The 23,658-nt window shown below is 39.0% G+C and overlaps 1 protein-coding gene and 3 long non-coding RNA genes across 9 annotated transcripts in view; 2 read left to right on the forward strand and 2 right to left on the reverse strand.

The window, feature by feature from the left end:
• The window catches only part of LOC139954685 (receptor-type tyrosine-protein phosphatase mu-like), a 67,831-nt gene extending 63,977 nt beyond the window's left edge, over positions 1 to 3,854 (reverse strand). For 3 of the 5 annotated variants that reach the window (XM_071954615.1, XM_071954612.1, XM_071954607.1), the window contains exon 1: positions 3,398 to 3,851. In XM_071954615.1, the coding sequence (XP_071810716.1) occupies positions 3,398 to 3,494 (97 nt within the window). In that variant the 5' untranslated portion in view covers positions 3,495 to 3,851. Of the gene's footprint in view, positions 1 to 3,397 lie in introns of all 5 variants that reach the window. The other 2 variants (XM_071954621.1, XM_071954627.1) reach the window with 2 other exon arrangements.
• A 1,434-nt stretch (positions 3,855 to 5,288) lies between these two features.
• Positions 5,289 to 8,990, reverse strand: LOC139954714 (uncharacterized). Of its 2 annotated transcripts, none has more exons than XR_011788172.1 (3): positions 8,593 to 8,990; positions 7,769 to 7,924; positions 5,289 to 7,503 (listed from the first exon to the last, which is right to left on the reverse strand). It is a non-coding gene; the product is annotated as an uncharacterized lncRNA (long non-coding RNA). The 2 variants fall into 2 exon arrangements; XR_011788171.1 differs by having other exon boundaries at positions 5,289 to 7,508.
• Positions 8,991 to 10,314: 1,324 nt separating this feature from the next.
• LOC139973077 (uncharacterized) lies at positions 10,315 to 12,894 on the forward strand. The gene is made up of 3 exons (XR_011795138.1): positions 10,315 to 10,802; positions 11,152 to 11,261; positions 11,619 to 12,894. It is a non-coding gene; the product is annotated as an uncharacterized lncRNA (long non-coding RNA).
• A 7,646-nt stretch (positions 12,895 to 20,540) lies between these two features.
• LOC139973079 (uncharacterized) lies at positions 20,541 to 23,292 on the forward strand. The gene is made up of 2 exons (XR_011795139.1): positions 20,541 to 21,318; positions 22,511 to 23,292. It is a non-coding gene; the product is annotated as an uncharacterized lncRNA (long non-coding RNA).
• Positions 23,293 to 23,658: the final 366 nt, after the last annotated feature.

Below are 23,658 nucleotides of genomic sequence, written 5' to 3' on the forward strand. Positions count from 1 at the left end.
CAATATTATTTCACATTTCCTTACTTATTTTCATAGATGTTTTGCCTTTGCAAAAGGATAAAATACGGCGTACTATCTTTGCGGAACGTTTGGATACCATTGAAATTTTAATTAAGAGTGCTCTTTTGTTCAACTTGCTATTGTATAGTAAATGCTTTGACTGCTGTGAATGTGACTGCATAGCATGGAGGGTAGTTTGGGGACAATGTGCACCCAAGTGTGACTCATTATTTGCTTGTGGCTGTGCTCATTATAGCGGCAGATAAATCCACCAGTCCAGACTCGGCGATTTGCAAGGCTTCCTTTACATGAATTTAGCACACCAAGCTGTAGCATATAGCCAGGATGATCAAAATACTTCAAAGTAGTCCAGTATAAATCATTGATAATTGACAAACAGTATTCACATTGGCAGCTGATAACCGAGATGGACACTTTTCTTGTATCAAAATACAGATCAAAGTAATTCGCTATTTGGGGACCGTGGCTAAAAGTATACTCGCAAAAATGCAAGATTCACTCCGCACTATGATGATTGCTGTTTAAGTCTCCATAGTACAGATGTAAAACATCAATTATTTTCTGTAAACAAAGGAGGCACTTGGGCAGGTACATGGTGCTATGTAGCTGCACACTCATAAATTATGTTTCTGTGCAGTATGAAATTTGAACTTATTCCACCACAAGTAAGTGTTGAACAAAGTAAAACATGTCGCAGAATCATAAATAAGCAGCTAGGCCTATTGTAGTGTCTCAAACACTTAAAAATAAAACATCTGAAAAAATGCCTACGAAGATAGCTTAGCTTCTGTTACCTAACAGCTCATCAATTACTAGGCATGTAGATGCAATTGCTGCTGTAGGTGTGTGCAACTCGTAAGCCTATACAGTACCACACTGCTACCTTGAACCACTACTCAATCGATTAGTGCTAATTAGTATATTTGCCAAATAATATACCTTGTCTTTTTAGCAGCAGAATGGTACACAACAAATATCGCTATAACTCTGTTACACTGCCTAAATCAAAGGGAACTTTCATGCAATGAAAATCCACACTTGGAAGAGCAGATATATCAACTCGCAGGTGGTGCTGAGTGAAAATATTTCCAAGATAAATCCTAGCGGCAAAAACAACAAGCTTGTCTCAAAACTCCTTGTTTTTTGTTGTTGATTATTTTGCGAATTATGACTGATAGCACATATGAAATGCATTAAGAAATAATTTAGGAGATGTTTGGCTACCTTAAGTGTATTGGTATTCTGACACTTGTAAACATTTTTCACAATGCTTACTATTGTTAGTAGTCTACCTGCATATATACTCTACTTTGCAGGGGTTGAAATGCGCATATTAAGCAAGCCGTCGTGATATCGACTGTTTATATTTTATTTTAATTGGTTGAGTACTTAATATATGAGCACAGCATAGTTATGAATGCCGTTCAAGCACAATACGACAGAAAACTTCAATAAGCAAATATATAATACAGATGATTCAGTGATATCGATTGTTTCTAAAGCAACGCTGTATATTCAAACAGTACACCTTTTTGCACACAATCAAATAAATAAATACTAAATATGAGATTTCTGAAATATTGTGTTTTCAAGATCTTCACAATTTTGTCTCAGATGGTGACACCAAATGACCTTTGACCAGTAGACACAAAAAGCAATGGCATCTTGCACTTAATGTTTCACAAGTTCTATACTAAATATGAGATTGGTCCAAGATTCCCTTCCTGAGGTATGGTGTTTACAATGTTCAAAATTTGACCCCTGGTGACTCAAAATGACATATGACATAAAAAAAAAAAACAATCTGGGATTTTCAATCCAATGTGGTACTTCTTTACATCAAATATGAGATTGCTCCACGCTCTCCTTATTTAGAGATCTTGTTTACAAAGTTTTCACAATTTGACCCCTGGTGACCCCAAATGACCTTTGACATCCCCAGATAACACTAGGCTTCTTCTACTCAATGTGGTAATCCTAAACACCAAATAAAGCTTCCCTTCTTAAAATGTCGGGTTACAAGCAAGGCGTCACACACACACACACTCATCCGCCCGCATGACCACAAAGGTTAGGATTCATCAAACCAAAAATGCATCTATATGGCCTTCAGTTTGAGTGATTTGGATATTATTTTGATAGACATCGTTGATCAAATTCTTCAAAGAATTGTCTGGTAGCCTTTGGAAGTTACCTTAAAAGACGATAAATAATTTTCCAAACATACTGTTTCAAAATATGAGGAAGCTATAATGTTGCGTTTGACAGAGAAACGATCTTTGAATTGTTTAGGATGGAAATATTTCAAATATACTTTGAACAGTAGAGCATGTGATGTCATCTTCACAAATTACATGTTGCAACATAACCCAGGCTCCATACATTATACATCGCGTTGTCCAGCTCCAGTGCTAAAAATGTTCACATACAGGCTACTCTAACGTTTTCAATCGGACAATTCTGAAAAACCTAGCTTTTGGGTAACTACTTTCTGCTCTGACATGGATTCCGCCAAGTTTCATCTTTCGATGTTCCAAATACTTTCTAGCTTCGTTTTATACTGTAAAGTTGGTCTGTAATTTTATTTCAACGATTTCGAAGAAAGGTGTATAAACTGTGGTTTGAGTGTGAGAGTGTGATATGTGCAACACCATGCATGTACAGTACATACCAACTGGGCATGGTAGGCAGCTGTGCGTACGTTCGCTATATGTACAGTACCTAATATTTAATAGTAATTCACCCGGTGCGTGTACACGCAAGATTGCCGCGGAAATGGGAGTGGTTATTTGTCTGCACAATGTCATTTCACCAAATTTATGCGTACTGTAGAACAAACGGTGCCTTTGGTGAGAAACTGGTGAATTTAAAAACCAGATTTCAACAAGAAGTAAAAGTCAAATGGGGACAATTTTCACATGGTTAGAAAGAGAAAAATAAGAACTATGAGGACAATGTATCCAAATCGTCCACCAGACACTTCCTATAAGTGTATTCAGTTATGAGCCCACCATGCTAGTACCTGTCTGCAAGCTTTGAAATACAAAGTTGTTGATCCTATGGCCTTTCAAACCACCTATAGGATGTTGTCCTATGCCTGTTAAAAAATATAATAATAACACTTGTAGGCTTATGGTAATAGCAAGACATTGAAAATGACAGCAACAAACTTATTTATTACAGCAGTAGTAGGCCCAGCGTAATTACAGCATTGGCAGGAGACCTACAGGCTAGGTCTTTTAAATAGCGTTAGGCTAAGGTTAGTATAGGTTTGGTAGTTTACCAATGCCAGGCAGTCCCATTACCGCTTTAACTTATGTACGGTGGACACAGTGACAGCTGCATAGTGGCATTTAAGTGGATCCAATTGACTTACCAAATGCAGGACCGAATTGTAACAGAAATAACAGAAACACTGTTAACGTCGCAGTTAACAACACAGGACTTCTACTTCCACGTACAATGCTAGCCATTTCGTTCACAATAAAGGTATTGATAAGGCTGAGGAGTTCCTGATTTGCACCCTATGTAACTGTAAGGTGGTGATACGTGTGTTGTTGGTAGTGTTGTTCTGCCATCGTTTACTACGCGATCTGCACAGTGAGTAGTGAAGAGAGAACTTGTGTGCTGGTACTTCCTGGCTTTCGTGTCACCCTACCAATAGCTCAGTAGTTGGTAGGTTGGTGTGTTATTTTAGGACAACTTCTCAAGGAATTCAAATCCTGGAAGATATGCAAATAGTTTCGTGTTTGGACGGTGCCTATCGATGTGCAGTAGCCTAGTACGTGCTTTGACTGCCGTAGAGATGTATGTATGATATATTACTTCCTTGTGCAAACTACGTCATTGGCTCGAACTTTTGAAAAGAAATATTGGAATCAACCATTATTACATATGGGGAATAAAAGTAACTTGTGATTATTTAAAGGGCATATTTAGTTCGTACACGTACGACGGTTGCCCGCGACACGGACGTGTATTACTTGTGTACTTAGCACTTCGTAATACCTACGTCCGCCGACGTTCACCTCTAGAAATGCCATTTCTGCGTAAGATTTCTACGATATCACCTTGTGACCTCACGTCAATTACCCACTACCTGACGAGAAAAAGCTGTCATGGTACTGAATATTAATGATATCAACTCGGCAGTGGGCGTATTCACTTTTCCGAACCAATCAACTGTTGGTCGAGTCTATTAGCGACACAGGGTCAGAAATCGGAAAGTTGTAAACAACTACAGATGTCGAATGCGGAGCATTCACATCGGTTGCACAGATAAGTACGACGGTTGTCCCGTACGCGTGATTTTTTTTCCAGGATGGTTGTGGGTAATTAACATAAAGTAGGCGTGCCGCTATACTGGCAGATATCCTCAAAAAGGAAAGGTAAATAGCGCCATTCTAATTGTGCTCCTATGGCAACAGAGGTTATTTACCATAGTGTTCGTACGTGAATTGATATAACACTGGAAACATCTAGGCCGTGTACGTACGCGTGTGAAAAGACCGTACAAGATCATTTCACCGCAAAAGGCTAGGGTTACCAGTGATGGAATTTCTAACGTTTTCTATAAACTGACTTACAGGAACCTTATCTTTGGTTTGAAATTACATCTTTGACATATTTAACAATATCTGCTTAGTTACAATAACTACTTGGCCGTAAAGTTGGCCTTTGTCAGCTTTGGGGCATTTCGAATTATTTTTAGCCTGAGGAATGAGGACCGGTGTTATTTGTTGCATAAGGACTTTCCTTACGTTCTAAAGCAAGTACCAAAGAATCATCAGTCTTTGTTCCTGTCTTTGTTCCTTCCCATATCCATACGATGCCCATATCCAGTCGACGTACGTGTGATTCGCACTAGCCTTATAATAAGTCATATAGGCTAGGCTAGTACAGTGCATGCACGCGATATCCAAGTTTTTGTGTGATGTACGAAGCATGGTACGGTATTTGTAACAATTGCAGTACAGTATTTATATAGCAGTAATGTATTTGTAACAATAGTACAGTGCATAGGTCATACCAAACTTTCCTGAAGTAGGCCTACTGCACATGTGCACTGATTGAGACACGCCTCCTTTATGGTAATTACCCACAACCATCCTGGGGAAAAAAAATCACGCGTCCCGTACACTCTTGCCGTCTGGCACTGTCAACCAAATCATGTATCCTTTTCTTTTCTTTTATTGGGGGCGGGTAGGTCGGGATGCAAGGCCCCAAAAGTCGACTTCTTGTGACCACCATCAGACAACTACCTTATTAGGCCATCAGCTGAAGCTCAAAATGTGGCTGTAAAATCAGTTTCGTTCCAGCAACACCGGGTCTAGACTTTTAATGCATTTTTGGGTAGTTTAATGCATCACAAACATTATATCAAAAGTTCTCCAAAAAATTTCCTGCAGTATTTTTGTAACGCACCCTTGAAATTGGGTATGTTATGTAGACATTACATGCTACGATGCTATGTATTAGGAACACATGTGCTAACGTTAGATTTGGTACAGTGGTGCATACATACCACTCTTTTCTTATATGTTTAATTACGACTGATATATATTTTTTTGTATAATAGTTGGGTCAGGGTTACAAGAATGGTGGAAGAGGATTCTGGTCTAAGGGTCAGTGAGGGTTGTTTTCAGGCATTACAAGTTGTGCCCTCCTCCCCCCCCCCCCCCCTCCATTTTCGCCAAAATGGTAAAAAATCACATTTTCAACTTTGAAATATGAAATACAATTTTTGCACATTATAACTTAAGGGTTTTAATTATAAAAATGTACCACTTTTAATAAACTCAGATATAATGCTTTGTAATAAATCAAATATTTTTAGATTTTCCCCCTATGTTATGAATGCATTTCGTCTGTGCATGTATGCGTAAATATACACATATAATGAAAAGTTCCTCTCCATAATTGTTACACTCCCCATCCAAACTGTTTTACACATGTGACCCCCTCCCCCTCTACTTTACATGTAGCTAAATCCCTAGTTACAGTGAGATGTGCCAATGCCCCAAGACCAGTCAGTGAGTTATTTCTTTTGTATAAATCAATATATAAGTTGGCACACTAAGACATCATGGCATATCGTAGATGTGAAATAAAGTTAGTCGGTATATATCCGTTACCTTAGTACTCTTTCTACAGTCTTCTGCAAAACTAGGTACTTTCTCCATGTTACGGAAACGACATGTTTATAATTCGTATTCCTGCAAAAAGTGTTTCCAAGGGAGTTAACGTATAAAAGAAAAGATCGACAAGGTTTCGAATGGTATTTTGAATAATAATAGTTCTATATTCTACAAATAATATGAATAATAAAGGTGAATGGTACAAATAAGTGAATAATGCAGACAGTTAACTTAAGCCCCTGGGTCGATACACTCAATGGTGTAGTAGAGCTGGGCCTTTGCGATGATTCAAGATACAGGTTCTTCATCAAAAGGCTCGGCGAGGAATTAATAAGTGATTAAAAGTTCATCCAAGGACAGTTGTACTAGTTATAACAGGATCCACTTCAATTCACTGCATGGAAGTCAGATATGGTATGGAAAAGGGAAAGTCCATTCCGTAGTAGAGGTGAAGATAATTAGATGAAATAAAAGTCACTAAAGACTTGAATATCCTTCAGTCAAAACTTGAACAGATGCACAAAACGTGTTAACAATATGAACAAAACATGCAACGAAATGTTACGGCAAAACAATAAAGAACCGTGATATTGGAACAGGGTCAGGGGCGATGGTTCCTCAACAACAGTATATAAACCTCTGACTGGTTTCAGGACGCGGTATTTGCGTCATCGTCTTCAGTAAATGTAGTTGTGAATATGCAAGAGGTAAAGCATGCCCATAACACCCTCCTCCCCTCCCCTCTCAGCAAAAAAAGTGTGATTTGAAGAAAATGTGGATATTTATCATAAGGTGTATGGTAGGTAGGGTAATCTACGTAAAACTACTAATAGCTAAAATGAATATATGAATAAGATCATGTTTTCTGGTTCCTTTAAACTCTGGGGAACAAAATAATGACAACATGACTTTGAAAAAGTTAACCCTCTTCACAAACTTCAAACTTGATTAAAATTTCAGACAAAGATATCAAGATTTAACAACATCACAGTTCATCCTCCAAATCATCTTCCCCTGCATCAACAATCTCAACATCTTCTTGGAAGTTGCTGCAATTTCTATATTTACATAGGTCTGTACACGGTAGTTGTGCATTCATTCAGGAACATCTTCCTTTAAGACATTTGCCGACTCTACAGCTACTGCTGACACACTGAAGCAAAACATCTGGGTCAGGTGGCTTCGTCATCCAAGTGATTATAAGGTCATCATTTTCAAGTTTCCATCCATGTCCCTCTGGTGAGAGTGCATTAATCCTTTGCTGCAATGCCCTACTGTGAATAGCAGCCTGGTTGGTGCAGCGCTTAACATGCTGGATCAGAGCATCTTTTGTTGGTGGTAAACTCTGCTCTGAGGAGGAGATGAACAGAACACCTTGTACCATGAAATTGGATATTTTTGAGTCTCACATTTTATGATGGGGTACCAATATAATCACAATTCAGCTAGAAATATGTTGCAAATTACTTTAATAATTTCAATGGAAAGATTAACCTGATATTGCATCTCAAAGCGTTTAGAGAATTTTTTAATTTTCCTTGGGGGAGGACCCCCATATCCAAAAGTCCTAGATCCACCCCTGAACACTCAATGAACCACACATTGAATACCTTTCAAGATCTGTATGTCTTCCTTGTCAAGAATTGTATCTAGTTTCTTCAACATAGAGAGTGCTACCTCACTTCAATGGCAACACGGTCTTTTCCTCTAATATTCATAAAATCTGGGCTCATCTTTTTTCCGCTCTGCTGCTTGTCGAAGCAATACTTTTATAAAATGAAATAAAAAAAGCAAATTGTTTTGCATTTTCTGTTGATCAAAATGTAAGTTTGAACAAATAAGAACTAAGACAATTTTATTTATATACCATGTGATCTGCTCATCTTCTATGGACAAACAAAGACACATTCAAATTTTGCAAACCAGTGTCATGCAAAAAAGAATTAAAATAGGCTTTTTTTGACAGTACAGTACATTATCTCTAAATGTTATGGTTTAAATTATACAATGGTAGATTATATCTGTTACTAATAATAAAGGAGACAGATACTTGTTCATTTTGGTAAAGCAAGACAGGCTGACCATAAGACCTTGCAAACCTAACCTTATTGCACCTTTGTTACACTTATTTTTCTAACTAATATAATATCTCTATCATTCAAATAAAGGGCCACAGTAAGAAAACTATGAAGCCTGTATTTAACACTTAGGCTAGTGCCCCAGATGGAGAATTTGAAACAAATTTCCGTTCCTACCACCTTATAACAAAACAAATCAGATGACCATGCCACTAATTATATTATGTTCAGGTCCAACACTGTGCCCTTTGACTTGGATTCTATCCCTCAAGAGCTACTGATCTTGCATTATGCAACTTCTCTTAACACTTCAACTATGACACAGAAGTACAAGTAGAGTCGTGTAGTATGCTTACCTCCATCGAAAGTCTCTGCCTGCTGCAGCTTGTCCTGCACCCGTTTGCAACGCCGAGTAATGTATTGTTTCTTTTCCCACATATAATAAATTGAACAGGCAATACACCAGAGCTTCTGCTTGGTTTCCTCGATCTTTTCCGTCAATTCTTCGTTTAAAATCATATGGGGTCTCCTCTGGAACTGCCCGTTTTCTTGCAGCAATGTGCTTGCTATCAATGAACCGCCTGTAACACTTATCGTGGAACCCCATCATACTATGCTGTTGAACGCACGCTTGATCGTAGTAGGCCATGGAGTAATCAGTAGTACGGCGATATCACTGTCTCCGCCGCTGAGATTAAGCCAATCTTCAGCGCAGGAAGTAACTTTAGTCCATCGTTTATTCGTCAGTGCCTTGACTGCTTCAAATTTTACAGATTCAATGTGCACTGAGCACTGTAGATTTCCGTGTGTCGGAGACTGACTAGCGCCCGTGGGAGCCGCCATGTTTGTTGTTTTCTACAAAGATTGCACACAGAACTCATGGCTCATTGGACAATTCATATCACATGGTACAGATATCTCACTGGCGCACAACTTTTGAACGTAAAACGGCAGGTTTCTTAACATACGCAATAAAAATATAGTTCGATCTTTCGAGCGGAATTGCAAAAAAACTGCAGGAAAGTACATGGAGAACTTTTGGATCATTAATCTTAGTTAATTTATGTATTCAATGCTGTAGAGAAATTTTAGACCCGCAGTTGCTGGAACGAAACAAGCGAAATTCGACCTTCAGCTGATGGCCTATATATGCTCAGATATTATGTAGAAATATTATAGAAGTCTTGCCTCAAACTCGTCAAGCGTAAAAGTTGCGCATTTTATAGTAATTTGAAAAAAACCGAGAAAAATATTTATTTTTTCACCATGATTGTGAGCCAACCAGCTTGCGCGTTTCACCCACATTTGGAAGGGGAATCCTCTCTTGACCAATCGCATCGCTCATTGCATTTCACCTTCACTGTACAAGATGGACGCGTACACGTCGTCATCAATGTCATCGGAAGCTGATGATTCTGAAGGAAAAACTTCGTCTTACTGTTTCATGCATGTAATCGAAACCCATGGAAGAGTTATTCCCTTTTCAGAGAAAAGCTTCAACAAGTTTTTAGAGTGTTCCACCCTATGGAAAGAGTTAGAGAATCGTCCGGAAAGTGTCATCGCAACCACAGCAGACGGACTTAAATTTGACGATGTATACGCACTGGTAGGCTAGTAAAAGTAGTATGGGCATGGCATGGGGTATGAATGTCTAGATGTGAAATTTATTGTGTTTTACTGCAATTTAGGTGTCATAAGTTGTATCTGAATTGCAAATTGCATATAAAAATTATTAATATTATGGGGATTTATGACTCTATGAGTAAAATATAAATTATAAATATGCATCTAATGAAAAATGTCAGACTCAGACAATAGTGAGTCAATCTATGATTGAATGTTCACTTCCTACACAAAAAGTTGGTCTAACTCTAAGGTCTAGATCTCTCCTGATATGGTTATGTGTGGCTGCCAGCTGTGCAGAAGTACTTGGCAGAGTAGTAGTAGTACTACTACTACTACTAGTCTACTAGTTAAAGTATGCTGATTGTTTTCAATTCATGTTGAATGATGTTGACTTTATCAACTTTTGGCTTGAAGGATTTTTCTCTTTTTGAATTTTGATTTGATTTTGTAGCGGGTTCGCCATCGGCTGTTACGCCCCCTATTTTGCGGCCGAATCGTCGCTACGACGATTCTCCGGAAGCAAGTTTCATTAAACAAGCGTTTCCTTTGTTTAATCGTCGCGAAAACGTGGGAGAATCGTTGAAGCAACGTTTTCCTCGTTTAGTTTATTTTGTTTCTTATGTTCCACGACACTCGCCGCCTCGCTAGCACTGAGTAAACACCTACGTTGGTAGTCGCTCAGCTCAGCCGAAAATTTCACTGTTTCGCGTGTTCGTCGGATTACTCTTATCCATCGTTTTATTATTTCTATGGAGATTTAGCTATACAGTTCGGAACTTTTATATACCATTATTCTTTTCTATGGAGATTTGTCCTTACGGAACTTTTATATATCATTTATTCTTTTCTGCGGATATTTCGGGACTGTGTTAAATTTGATCCACGGTTACTCCAGTTTTCAGAATCTTTTCGACCTATGCCAGCTAATTATCTTAATTGGGTGAGTTCAAATTGATTCATTTTAACTTCCCCTAAAATTTAAAGTAACACAATATTATAACAGAGCCAACATTGTATGATTGTGTAACTTGTAAGCTTAAGTTAAGTTAAGCTAGGAAATTTGAGTTTTTGAAGTCTTGATCTATTCTTATCTCGTACTTAAAAAGGTAAGGTAGTCGGTGCTCAAGACGAATGAGGAGGGCATAACATAATGGAAAATATATTTCAGTAGAAAATTGGTATTGTAATCTTGATAGGGATTTCAAATTAGAGCTGTTCATAAGCACAGTATTGTTAATGCTTAATGGAAAAAATTATAATTCATTGATGTGTCCTGATTATTTACATAGAAAACGACAAGGGAGGGCAGGATACCACGTAGATTGTTACCGGCACTTCTGTAATCTCACTTCCATCAGGCGAGCCAAGGACAAGGCGAAGAAAGCACAGATATCGAAAGGTAATATTTTTGGTATATATCTTATAGCACAGCTTAGTTTACTTTGTAAAATTGTTCATATTATGTTACTTCATTCCTATTAAATTGAAAGTTACATTTTTTTATGATATAAAGATTACACCATGGAGCACAGCTGTTAATATTATTTAACAGCAGCAAATGTAACTATATAGTGGTCATAAGTTTAACAATGATAACAAATTGCAAAAAATATATTTTCTATGCTTTAGCATTCTTTGGATGTAAAATACAGGGTATCAGTTGAATGATGTTCATTTGAAATAAATATAGTGTCTTTGTATATTTCAGTATATTTCAGTATTGAGGCAAAGCTTTGTACTTTTTCTACCTTCACAGAAGCTGATGAAGAAGAACCCTATAAAGCTGCAGGAAAGGGTCGATGTTCAAGTCGACAGCACAACATAACCTGCACCGATCTGTGCAGGTGCATCAATTGTCAAAATTCAGCTCAAGCAGGGCACAATATGGATGAGGAAGATACAGACAATGAAGATGAAGACTGAATGTCTGAAAGCTTATGTATCTAGACTCATTCATTCACAGTAATGTAAATTTGTTCTGGTCTGAACTTGTTTGACCTCTGGCATAATTAAGTTACCTGTGACCCCGAAATAACAATGAGTTCATTCAGGTCACTGTAGAGCATCTACCATCCAAGTTTGTTTACAAAACGGGCAAACGATCTCAAAGTCATTCAATGTTTTGCAAGCGTTATGGATGGACCAACAACATTTGGATTCTTAATCTCACTCCACCCACAATTTGAGCTGTATAAACACTTATATATCATATTCATGTATAAACATTACTTGGGATGTACATTGTAGTGCACAAATAGTATGTCACTTTTCCAATAGCTTGTGGAGGTTAAAGGGAATTTTTTTATTTCGAGCTGTATTAACAGAACTTGTTTAATATTCAAGTATCAATAGTATGTCACTTGGTAGAGAATTCTTATATTTCGAGTTGTATTAACAGAAAACCAATTCACTTGTTATATATTTATGTTTCAGAATCACTTGCGATGTAGGCAGCAAGAATAGTTTGTCATTTTTCCAACGACATGTAGAAGTGGTTAATTCTTATAGATGTATTTCGAGCTGTATAAACAGAACACCAATTCACTTGTTTTATATTTATGTTTCAAAATCACTTGCGATGCACTGCAAGAATAGTATGTCACTTGGTAGAGAATTCTTATATTTCGAGGTGTATTAACAGAAAACCAATTCACTTGTTTTATATTTATGTTTCAAGATCACTTGCGATGTAGGCAGCAAGAATAGTTTGTCATTTTTCTAACGACTTGTAGAAGTGATTACAGATAAACGTTTTTTACAGTGCTCGTTTAGAACTGAATGTTGGAATGTTCTGTCCTCAAACCTCAGCCATGAAGAAAAGTTGAAAATGTAAAAACAATAACTACATGCATTTCTTATGTGCCATATATGCAAGTTATGAAAACAATAATGTTATCAATATTATACAATTTGAATATGATGATGCTTTTGTACTTGTTTGGATACTTTTTGTCATTCAGTCAAAATTATTTGTCTGCGATTTGTAGAGATGTTGCAGGAAGGGGGTTGAAGGCGAGAAAAGAAGATTGAGATAGAGATTAAAGAAACAAAGAGGGAGGTAGAGAGAGAGAGAGAGAGAGAGGTGGAGAGAGAGAGGTGGGTGGAGAGAGAGGTGGAGGGAGGGGGAGGGGGGTTGACATGAGAGAAAAATGTGGATGAAGGATACTTTGGAAAAGAGGATCAGAGAGGCAAGGAAAGAAAAAGTTGTGATGAGCATACTTGTATAAACACATAGCAACGATAGTTAAAGTAATTATTCTAATATTAATCAAAATTACTTCGCTAATTATAATAAAATCAAGATCTATATAATTTATCATGAATGTCACTTTCAGGTTCATTATCAATATCTTTATTGTTTGTATTATTAAAAATAGTAGTTCATGTAGTATTATCATTTATTATTATCAGATCAGTATCAGCATAATCATCATAAGTATTGGTATAAATATTCCTTCTTAAGTTAAAATAGGAAAAACATTTGCAATAACCCCCCCCCCCCCAAAAAAAAAAAAAAAAAAAAAAAAAACATCCATCGAATAGGACGTAAAGCTAAGTTCACACTTTATTCCTAACATGTAAATAACATAGTTCAACATCCTGCACATCACAATATTCACCTCCCCCCAAAAAAGAACAGTAGAAATCCACACACGCATTGAGCTTATTTTCTCTATTTGGATGCAAGAGGGCGACAAACACAATTATGATTAATTAAAACTATGATTACTAATTAATGTGCAACTTTCACGCTTGACGAGTTTGTGTGGTTATTATTCATATTTTACTCCATCATTGTACAAAAAATCAGGTAGTTGTCGCTCGGTGGTCACAAAAAACACTAACTAGAGCACTTTCTGATGTATGCATCCCGGTCTAGGGGGGGGGGCGAATTTTTTTCCCCAAACAGGTTTGCAAATGTGCGTAAATAGTCGTACATGATTGGTCGGAAAGTTACGTCATCACCATAGAAACCTTCACTTCGAGGTTCTGCAGCCATTTGTTGCAACGAAGATATACCCGTTCGAAATTACCTGTAGCTTTCCGTACATATATTTAGATATGTTTGGAATTGGTTTAGACGTATTTAGCACACTAGTATTGTATGATCTACTTTGATCGAAGTTTCTGTGAAGGCATTAATCGATAACATCGCACAGTGAAAGTTTCGTACAGGGTAGAGACCCTATAGTAGGTCTCTAGTACAGGGTACATCACACATGCGCTCTAGGCCTATATGTATTATAACTCTGTACACAGTGCAGTGAAGGAAATATCATACTATACACTATACTGTTTTGCGTATATTCATTCAAGACTCGTGAACTCGCGTCGTGAATTTTGCTTTTAGTGTAGGCCTACCCTTTACACGAAACAAATTCTGATTTCAATAGAACGGCTCACGAATCGTGGATAACGTAAACACGAACCAAAAAGAATGTAGCGTATGTATCATAAGTGAGGTCAACATGTAATCCAAGCATTACAAGTAAAGTTAGAGCGTTTGAAGGGAAACCCCTTAACTATACTTAATCAAGAGTCAGTGTGTAACTCAGTATATGTCTTCGAACTTCCAAGCGATGTTAATATTGATGCTAACATCACGAGCAATCTGATTGGCTGAAAACTCCGTAATTGCAAACCTGTTTGGGGAAAAAAAAATCGCGGGTGGGAGAGAAGGATACTGGCTACCTTGGACACTTGAGATTTGGTCTCGTCGGCCATTGTAACTAAGGCGTACCACAAGTATTTGTTTTATTGACTTTCAAACTAAATTTGTAAATTTCCAAAGTCGCTAGAGCAAAGCTCGATCTGTCGTTTTCGCACTGGTCAGATATATGTCACCACAGAATTGCTTTTACAGCTTTCGTTAAGAATAAGACGGTATAACGTGGTTAAGCCGGCGTCTCCCATGTCATGAGATTCCCGGTTCGATTCTCCGCCGACAGCAATGTGTGTCGTCTGGCAAGGGTGTTGTTCAATAACAACTTCCCGACATGGACGTTAAATGGATGTGTGCCGAGAGATTGGCTTCGGTCAGCTTGCGAGTCTACAGCCTCCATGGCTTCTTTCGCGAGTTCCTGCTTGCGGGAAGATCACATAATACATATACATACATACAAAACATCATGCTCCTTTAATTCAGTTAATTCTTCACAGAGTACTTACAATACATTTCATTTACTTTTCATTTGCATCATTAACTCATCCCGCTGTTTTCACCATGTCTCACCACTATCTTTTATTTCAGAAGCTCAGAAAATGACTGATGCAGATATCTCAGCGTTATTCTTTCCATCTTTGAGGCTACCAGTTCTTCTCTCTCTCTCCGCATTATTACCTCAGGTCTACAGGTTACACAACAACCAACACGTAGGAACATGGGCGGCGATCATGGGGGGGGGGGGGGGGACATGTCCCCTTAATATTTTAGGTGGGGGATATAGTATCTAATATCCCCCAATACTTGGTGGCATAGTATTTTTGTGTGGCTATAAATAGAAAATAATGCGTGAGAATATTTATCCAAATCATATTTGGCGGTGGCTAAAACTTCATCCAAGACATGCTGCATGAGGTAAATGACTCTTCGTGGTCTTTTTGTGACTTGTGACCGTATAGCATGTTGTCACACATGATTACTATCATAATGTCTTTACATCTCTTGTGTATAAGTGTAATTATTTACGTACAATCATTTCATTTATTTGTTTTTCACAACATGCATTTAAACGTTTACAAATAACAAGTAACATGAAGTATAGTAGTGGATAATATATGAAGTGAAGGAAGCACATGATGCACATCGATATGGGTTCAATGGGTTTCCATTTGGCCTGTTTCCTACAAGATTTCTAACCACAGGCGCGTAGCGAAGGGGCAGACCGCCCCCCCCCCTCCCTTGAGCATATTTTTGTAATTATTTTTTAAGATATCGAAGTTTTATAGTTTATAGTAGCCGTTATAAGAGGTTTCAATATTTGTACACCAATAAATAAACTGTTTCTGAATTTCGAAAATTTCCTGACCAACATTCTTCATCATATTTCCCTCTACTCGTGCAATTTTTACCAGTCTGTTAGGGATTGAAGTTTTTTTTTTCTATATTGGTTGTCCATAGATGATATTTTGTGCAACATTATGGGCATGTTTTGAAGGGAATTTATTTTTAAATTCTGAACAAATAATGGGCTTAAAACCTTGAAAAGTGGGGCTGACGGGTATTGTGGGCCGTTACGTAGTGTTACCTACAAACGCAATGAGCCACAGGAGATGCGATGAGGTCGAACAGGATGTGTGACTGGTGACAGTCTTGAAAAGGGTTATGGATGATAGAAAAAAAGCTATTGGGAAAAACTTGGTTCTCAGGCAAAAGTGTACATCTGGTTGGTCATTTTCAAGCCAGAGAAGTGCCATTTCCGGTGATCTGGGGGGGGGGGGGCTATCAAAACCAGAAATTTTCTTGTACGCTGCGCGCCAACCGAGGGTGGCTCCCCGCTTAGATATTAATATACAAAATATCACGAAGGGCGCGAACAATGTTAGGGATGCACCCAAGCAAATGCCCCCCCCCCCCCCTCAAAAAAAAAATATATATTTGAAACAAATCGCCGCCCCTGCGTAGGAACACTCCCTCCAGGGCTACAGAGAGAGTGGAACCGAGTACTACACATCACCTCCATCCGTCTCATCAACATATCATTACCAAACACTGCCAATCGTCCTTAGATAGCCCAAACCCCCAACAATGAACACTGAACTCACAGAAAGAAGAAAATGATTGACCTTCTGAAAAGACGCAAACGTATATGGCAAGCCAAATGCTCAATAAATCAAGAAACATGGATTTTCGGTCGAAAAACCATGATTATCGACCGATAAACCATGTTTATCACTAGAAAAACCATGTTTATCGACCGAAAAACCATGTTTATCGACCGATAAACATGGTTTTTCACCGAAAAACCATGGTTATCGGCAGATATCGGCATGTTTATCGGCAATAAATCATGTTTTTCTATTTGGCGACTGATGAAAATTTACCGGAACTACTTCCAAAACTCTACATGTTATGTTAGTATATATATGATAAATCTTTAGTTCCGAAGCCGGATGTGGGCAAGCCGTACGCAAACTTCGTATGGGCCCGGTCCTTTCCATAATTAGGAACAACGAAATATGGCCCCTGTTACCGATGTGAAACTGTTCATGGTGTGCACCAGGTTGTATCTCCTGATAAATTCTGTGTTAGCGCCTTTGCCGCGTAGAGAGCAGAGAGTATCAAATTCCCAACCCTCTGTTGACAATTTCATACACAGACTTTCCAGCTTACTGCGGAATTTTTGTACTGTAATGTAAATAAAATCTTATATAGCGCACTATACGCGCGATGCATCTGTGCGCTTTACAAACAATCTAGAAAATACAATGCCAAAACAGGTTTGACTTTGTTTAGCCATTGGACTATTGTAAGCCTTTACATTATGCAGTTAGGCTATTTCCATAGAGTTATAAACGAGTTCCTATTATGCTCAATGGCTGTTTCCTATAACTTTAACGGTCTTCTGTATACACGGGCGGCGATTTGTTTCAAATATTGGGGGGGGGGGGGGGGAATTGGCTTGGGTGCCGGCGGGTAGCATCTTTCATCCCCAAAATTGTTCGCACGCTTCATGGTATTTTGTATATATACATATATACTGGTTGCTACAGCCCTATATTTTCCTTTTTTATCGGCAATCCAAATTTCATTACGGATGCGGTCCGTCTAGCTAATTCATTTCGAAAAGTCAAAACAACTTTTGGTGAAAGTCTTTGATGTTTTTTGGTGATATTTAGAAACAAATTGTGACACGGTTAGACAGGTTGCGTAGCGAGGAATTTGCCAAGGAAGGGACCAAGCTTGTACGTAAACCACCTAAGCGTAGCGACACCATGAGTTGGCGCGAAGAGTATAAGAAAATTTAGGCCGAAAATTGCTCCCACATTGCTGGAAATGGCACTTCCCAGGCCTTGTTAGTTGCATATCATGCTATAATGGAAAAGTTTCTTGAGATAACAAAATCAACCTGCAATTGGTCGTAATATGACCTCTTTTTACCAATTACTGTAGTTTGCAACGCCTGCCACATATTTTTTCTTAGCATGAGGGTCTTTGTGTGAACGCTGTAAGATGAACTACACTGTAGACATGAACATATCCACACAGTGTTTATACAAAGAGCCTAATGGTGTTAAGAAGCTACGCAGGATAATTGTACAGTCTAGAACAGGTTGATTTACGACCGTGTCAGATCGATGACGGTGTACTATAACTAAGCCTGTGCGTTGCCGACAGTGGCGTAGCTACGGGGGGGCCTGGGGGGGCCGAGGCCCCCCCATGAAATCGGCCGGCCCCCCCACTGGCCCCCCCACTGGGAATGGGGTAAAAAAAAACACTCATCAGTGCGATTCGCTAATATTTTTTGTTCAATTATTTGGGAAATAGAGTTACACAATTTTCTCGTCTGCATCTGGCAGAATAAGAATAATACAATATCTGTAGTAATCATGAGAATGGTCACACAGCATGGCATGGCAATGGTCGATGCGACCATACACCACGAACCTTGTTGTGCTGCGTGATAGCGATATCTGCTGAAAATATGTTCAGTGCTTCCACCTAGCGCAACAATCTATCAAAAGATTGGCTCCGTTTGTTCTGAGCCGAGGTATCAGGTATTCATGGGCGGCGATCATGGGGGGGGGACGGGGGACATGTCCCCCCAATATTTTAGGTGGGGGGATATAGTATCTTATATCCCCCCCAATATTTGGTGGCATAGTTTTTTTTTAAGCATATGTTTTGTATTTTTTTATGATATCGCTAGTAATTTCAAAATAGAAAATGCTTAGATGCAACTTGCAAGGCCTGGGAAGTGCCATTTCCAGCGATCTGGGAAGCATTTTCGGCCAAAATTTTCTTTTGCGCTTCGCGCCAACTCATGGTGGCGATACGCTTAGAAAGTCTGGGTACAAGCTTTGCCCCTCCCTTGGCAAATTCCTCGCAAAGCGCCTGTCTAACCGTGTCACATATTTGTTACTATATATGACCGAAAGTAGTTTTTACTTTTTTTTCTCGAAATGAATAGCTAGACGGACCGCATCCGTAATGAAATTTGGTTTGCATCTTGTGTATGAGTGTAAGTACGTACAATCATACATAGGATCCACATCGATATTGGTTCACTGGGTTTCCATTTGGCCTGTTTCCTACAAGATTTCTAACCGCAGGTGCGTAGCCAAGGGAGGGGGGGTGAAGGGGTGGAGACCGCCCTCCCCCTCGAGCATATTTTTTTGGTATTTTCTATGATATCGAAGTTATAGCCGTTATAAGAGGTTTTAATATTTGTACACCAATAATTTAACTGTGTCTGAAATTTCGAAAATCCCTTGACCAACATTCTTCATCATAGTATACTTCCCTCTACACCCGTACAATTTTGACCGGTCTGTTAGTGGTTGAGGGGGGTTTTCTATATTGGTTGTCCATAGATGAAATTTAGTGCAACATTATGGGTATGTTTTGAAATGAATTTATTATTCAAATTCTGAACAAATAATGGGCTTAAAACCTTGAAAAGTGGGGCTGACGGGTATTGTGGGGCGTTACGTAGAATTACCTACAAATGCAATGAGGTCGAACATGATGTGTGACTGGTGACAATCTTGACAAAAGGTTATGAATGAAAAAAAAAACTGTTAGGAAAAACTTGGTTCTCAGGCAAAAGTGTACATCTGGTTGGTCATTTTCAAGCCCGAGAAGTGCCATTTCCGGTGATCTGGGGGGCTATCAAAACCAGAAATTTTCTTGTACGCTGCGCGCCAACCAATGGTGGCGCTCCGCTTTGACAGTAATTCGCCTGCATCCAAGCAGATGTCCCCCCTACCAATATTTGAAACAGATCGCCGCCCCTGCAGGTATTCATATATTGCCTCGAGTCAAATGAATATATGTCATTGAATATTCCACAAAACAACTTTTTTATGGCCACGAAACTGTCGAAACAGGATTTTCCACTACTGGTAGAGATATAAAATATTGGGAATTCTGAAATTCCTGCAAATGATGCCAACTTCCCTCAAGTTAAAAGTCTGGTTGAGTTGGCAAGGCCAGTCAGCATGAAAGAGAAAAAACTTTTTTTGCATTTCTGTCACCAAAGTTGCACATCTTTTTGGTTGCTATTTTGCCTCACAGGTGCCATCTCCTGCGATCTGGGGGGTGCTGAAATCTCAAATTTTCTCTGTACGCTCCGCGCCAACCATGGTGGCGCTCCGCTTAGATAGTAACCTCCGGCCCCCCCACTAGAAAGAACAGCCCCCCCATGGCCCCCCCACTCAAAAAATCCTAGCTACGCCACTGGTTGCCGATTATTATTCCGCACTTGTCCATATGCGGACTGTGCGGGACCGTAGCTATGTTTTTACGCGATAACATAAACATAACATAAACATGGTTTATCGGCGATAAACCATGTTTCTAGACCGATAAACATGGTTTATCGGCGAAAACCTTGTCATCGCTCGAAAAACTATGTTTATCGCTTGAAAACATGGATTATCGCAGATAAACATGGATTGTCACAGATAAACCATGTTTATCTATCGAGAAACATGGTTTACTTGTCGATCTGTCCGATGCACACATATACTCTATAGGTGTAAAATTTTTAGTAATTGCTGGGGGACCCTCGGCCCGTCCCCTGGCTATAGACCACATTGTCACCCCAACCGCGTCTTCACGCCCCGTGAAAAGTGGAAGCAGTGAGTGTGAGTACCGGTAAGCGTAACACAACTTCGTCTTAGGCCAATGACTTGCCTCATTTCAGCCAGTTCTCCAACATCCCCTTACTTAGTGGCGGAGCGTCCATATATACAGTCAGGGGGCGGATGCCCCCCCCCCCTGACGGACTCAAATGGACTGCTAGCGCCCTTTTCAGCTTTTCACTACTTTTTACTTATTCGCGATTTTTGACTATTTTATTGCGCTCTCATATATACCTATTGACATTTGTTATATTCTGTTGGTGTAATTTTCCGACAAAATGGCGACGACACCTATTTATTCTCCGTTTATCTGCAAATTAGCAAGGCCCCGGAAAGGGTCATTTCCTGCAATCTAGGGAGTATCTTTACTCAAAAATTTTCTGTACGCTCCGCGCTAACCTGTGGTGGCGCTCCGCTTAGATAGTGTCCAGAGCCGTATATAGAGAGAGTTTGGCCAACTGGCGATTTGTGTCGTCACACGCAAACCATGGGCATCAAAATAGGTCCAGTTGTCGTTACCAGTTGCGCGAAACACGAAAAACACCACACACAATATATAGCAGCTTTGCACACTGTGCTCGTTGCGAACAAACGAAGCGACTCAGAATGTCAGATTTTGACAGGCATACGAGGAACAAAATGGATATCAGGTAATGAATTAGAGTATGCGTTAGTTAATGACATTTACGTTTATCTTCACACCTGAAATGCATAGAAAACTAGCTGAAAACCTGTCATTACACTTGTTTTATTTTACGCCTCATACTACTAGTCCTACTTTAGTCATACAAATGAAAAGCACACATCACAGTCCTGGCTAGGCTAGATTACAGACGCACAACTATAGCATCAGGCCTACATTAATAGATCCTTCAATTAAATAAAGTAGGCCTACACACAAAATGCAAATTTATGCTTCACTGATCTTTTCAGGTTTGCCAAAAGTAGTTGTACCAGAGGTCATTGTATTAAACTCCATAAGTTACATAGTAGGATTAATATTCGGCATAACTTTTTCTCTAAAGTCTAATACAACTTATACAAGGGTTGTGAATGGATGGAATGGTTTGCCTGAGAAGGTTGAATTGCAAGTAGTGTGAATGGGTTTAAGAATACTTTGGATGAGTACATTAAGCATTGTAATTGGGTATGACATTTGATGTCCCCGGTTTTATTCCTCTCATATAGTCTTAGGGTCCTTAATGGGGACTTGAGTGTCTCTCCTGGTCTTTTTTTCTACTAAACTATATACTTGAGTGTAGGAGTTAGCAATAGTTGGGAGTCTGTGGGCAAACCTAAGACTGATATTGTGGTGTTAATTTCTCAGGAATGTACAGTAGTACTAGGCTATAGTAAGTGCAACAGATTGAATGGGTCTGTCAAGAAAAAAAAAACCGGCAACAACTGAATACTGGTGTATGTCGTAGCTTATGTATTTTCCATTAACATATATACTATACGGTCATGTCCTTAATAAGGTTTCATGGATCACACTGACATAGTGTGCCTTCTTGTCAGTGTTGTCAACTGAGCACAGGGCTGATGACATCATTCAGTTTGTTATTATGCAGACAGCAAATGGCCATAATGATAATTATTAATTGTTACTTATTCTTCATACTGCCCTTACTGGCCTTACCTGAACAGTGATGTATAAAAATGCAAGAAGTCGTTAAGCTTTTCATTTAAGAATCGTTTCAGCCTGTCCTATTTCAAACATATGATTGGCAGGTTTCCATGTTACATAGCTTATCAAAATGGAGCTGTTCTGTAAAGCAAGAAAATCACACATATGCATGCATACAAACACACTCATATAACAATTTCTGAATATCTTTTCAGCTGCCCAAAGGTACTGGAATGCAAGCTCTGTTGGGTGAATTAAAAAACCCTCATTGTACTCTTTTATTATGGTCGGCGTAACTGGAACCAGCAATGATGGTGATGTGGATTTGACAGTACCTAGACAAGAATTCAATAGCTGCTTTGTGTTGAAGTGGGTTCAACTTGCTCAAGGCCATGACAGGATGACGACTAGACATCAGGATGAATTATCTGTTGCAGAGCTCTATAAACCAGGCAGTTGTTAAAACATCCATTGGGTGACCCTCACAGTCTACCAGGCACTGCACCGCAGAAGCAAAATGAAGTGTGTGTGATACCTTCATCTTATGAGAGTGCAATGGTATCAGTTTGGCCTCTATCAATTTGGCTTCAAGTCTTTGTTTTCTTAAAAGCTGAGAAGATCTTTCAGTGGTTTCACACTGACCTCTGTACTTGACAATTCATGTGTATTTGCCAGCTCAGGAGGAAGCCAGATTTTAATGACATTAACCAATGCTGACTTTTTTTTGGACATGTGGTACATCTGCAAGGAGGTGAAGGAAGCAGTTGGAGTTGCATGGATGTGGAATCTTGTTGATAGTCTGGCAGTCTTATCCACAGATTATCCCAAAGCTTCTCCACATTGCCACATTCAGAACTTATTACATTGATAAACTTGAAAATTGCAGGAATCTAACGAAGCACCAATCAAGGGAATTTGTTTGTATAATTATTGAAAGCTGTGACCTTCTGATGTGACAGACTAATGTGAAATAAAGGGCAGTAGATTACCTTGTAAATGAACCTTGTTATTGTTTGATTGTATCTAATGTTTGCAAAATTTTAAGTTGCATGCTACCAATTGAAACATAATTCTTTCTCTATTAATGGGATATAAATACTTCTCCTTCAAGGGTGTGAAGACTCCCGCACAAAGAAACGTCTCATGCCGGTTATCTGACCTAGTTTCGAATGCGGTGTAACAGAAGTGTTAGACACCACCATTGATCCCAGAAAATACACACACAGCTTGCTACCATCTGTAAATAGACATTAGTGTACAGTCAATACAAACATCATGGTCAATACCCACAACACAGTGCACATAGCAGCGTGGACGTCTCAGGTCTAGATAAAAGATAACAAGGTATCAGGTTTCATTACTG

The sequence above is a fragment of the Apostichopus japonicus genome, chromosome 2 (assembly GCF_037975245.1).
Source record: "Apostichopus japonicus isolate 1M-3 chromosome 2, ASM3797524v1, whole genome shotgun sequence".
Classification (NCBI taxonomy): Eukaryota; Metazoa; Echinodermata; class Holothuroidea; order Aspidochirotida; family Stichopodidae; genus Apostichopus; species Apostichopus japonicus.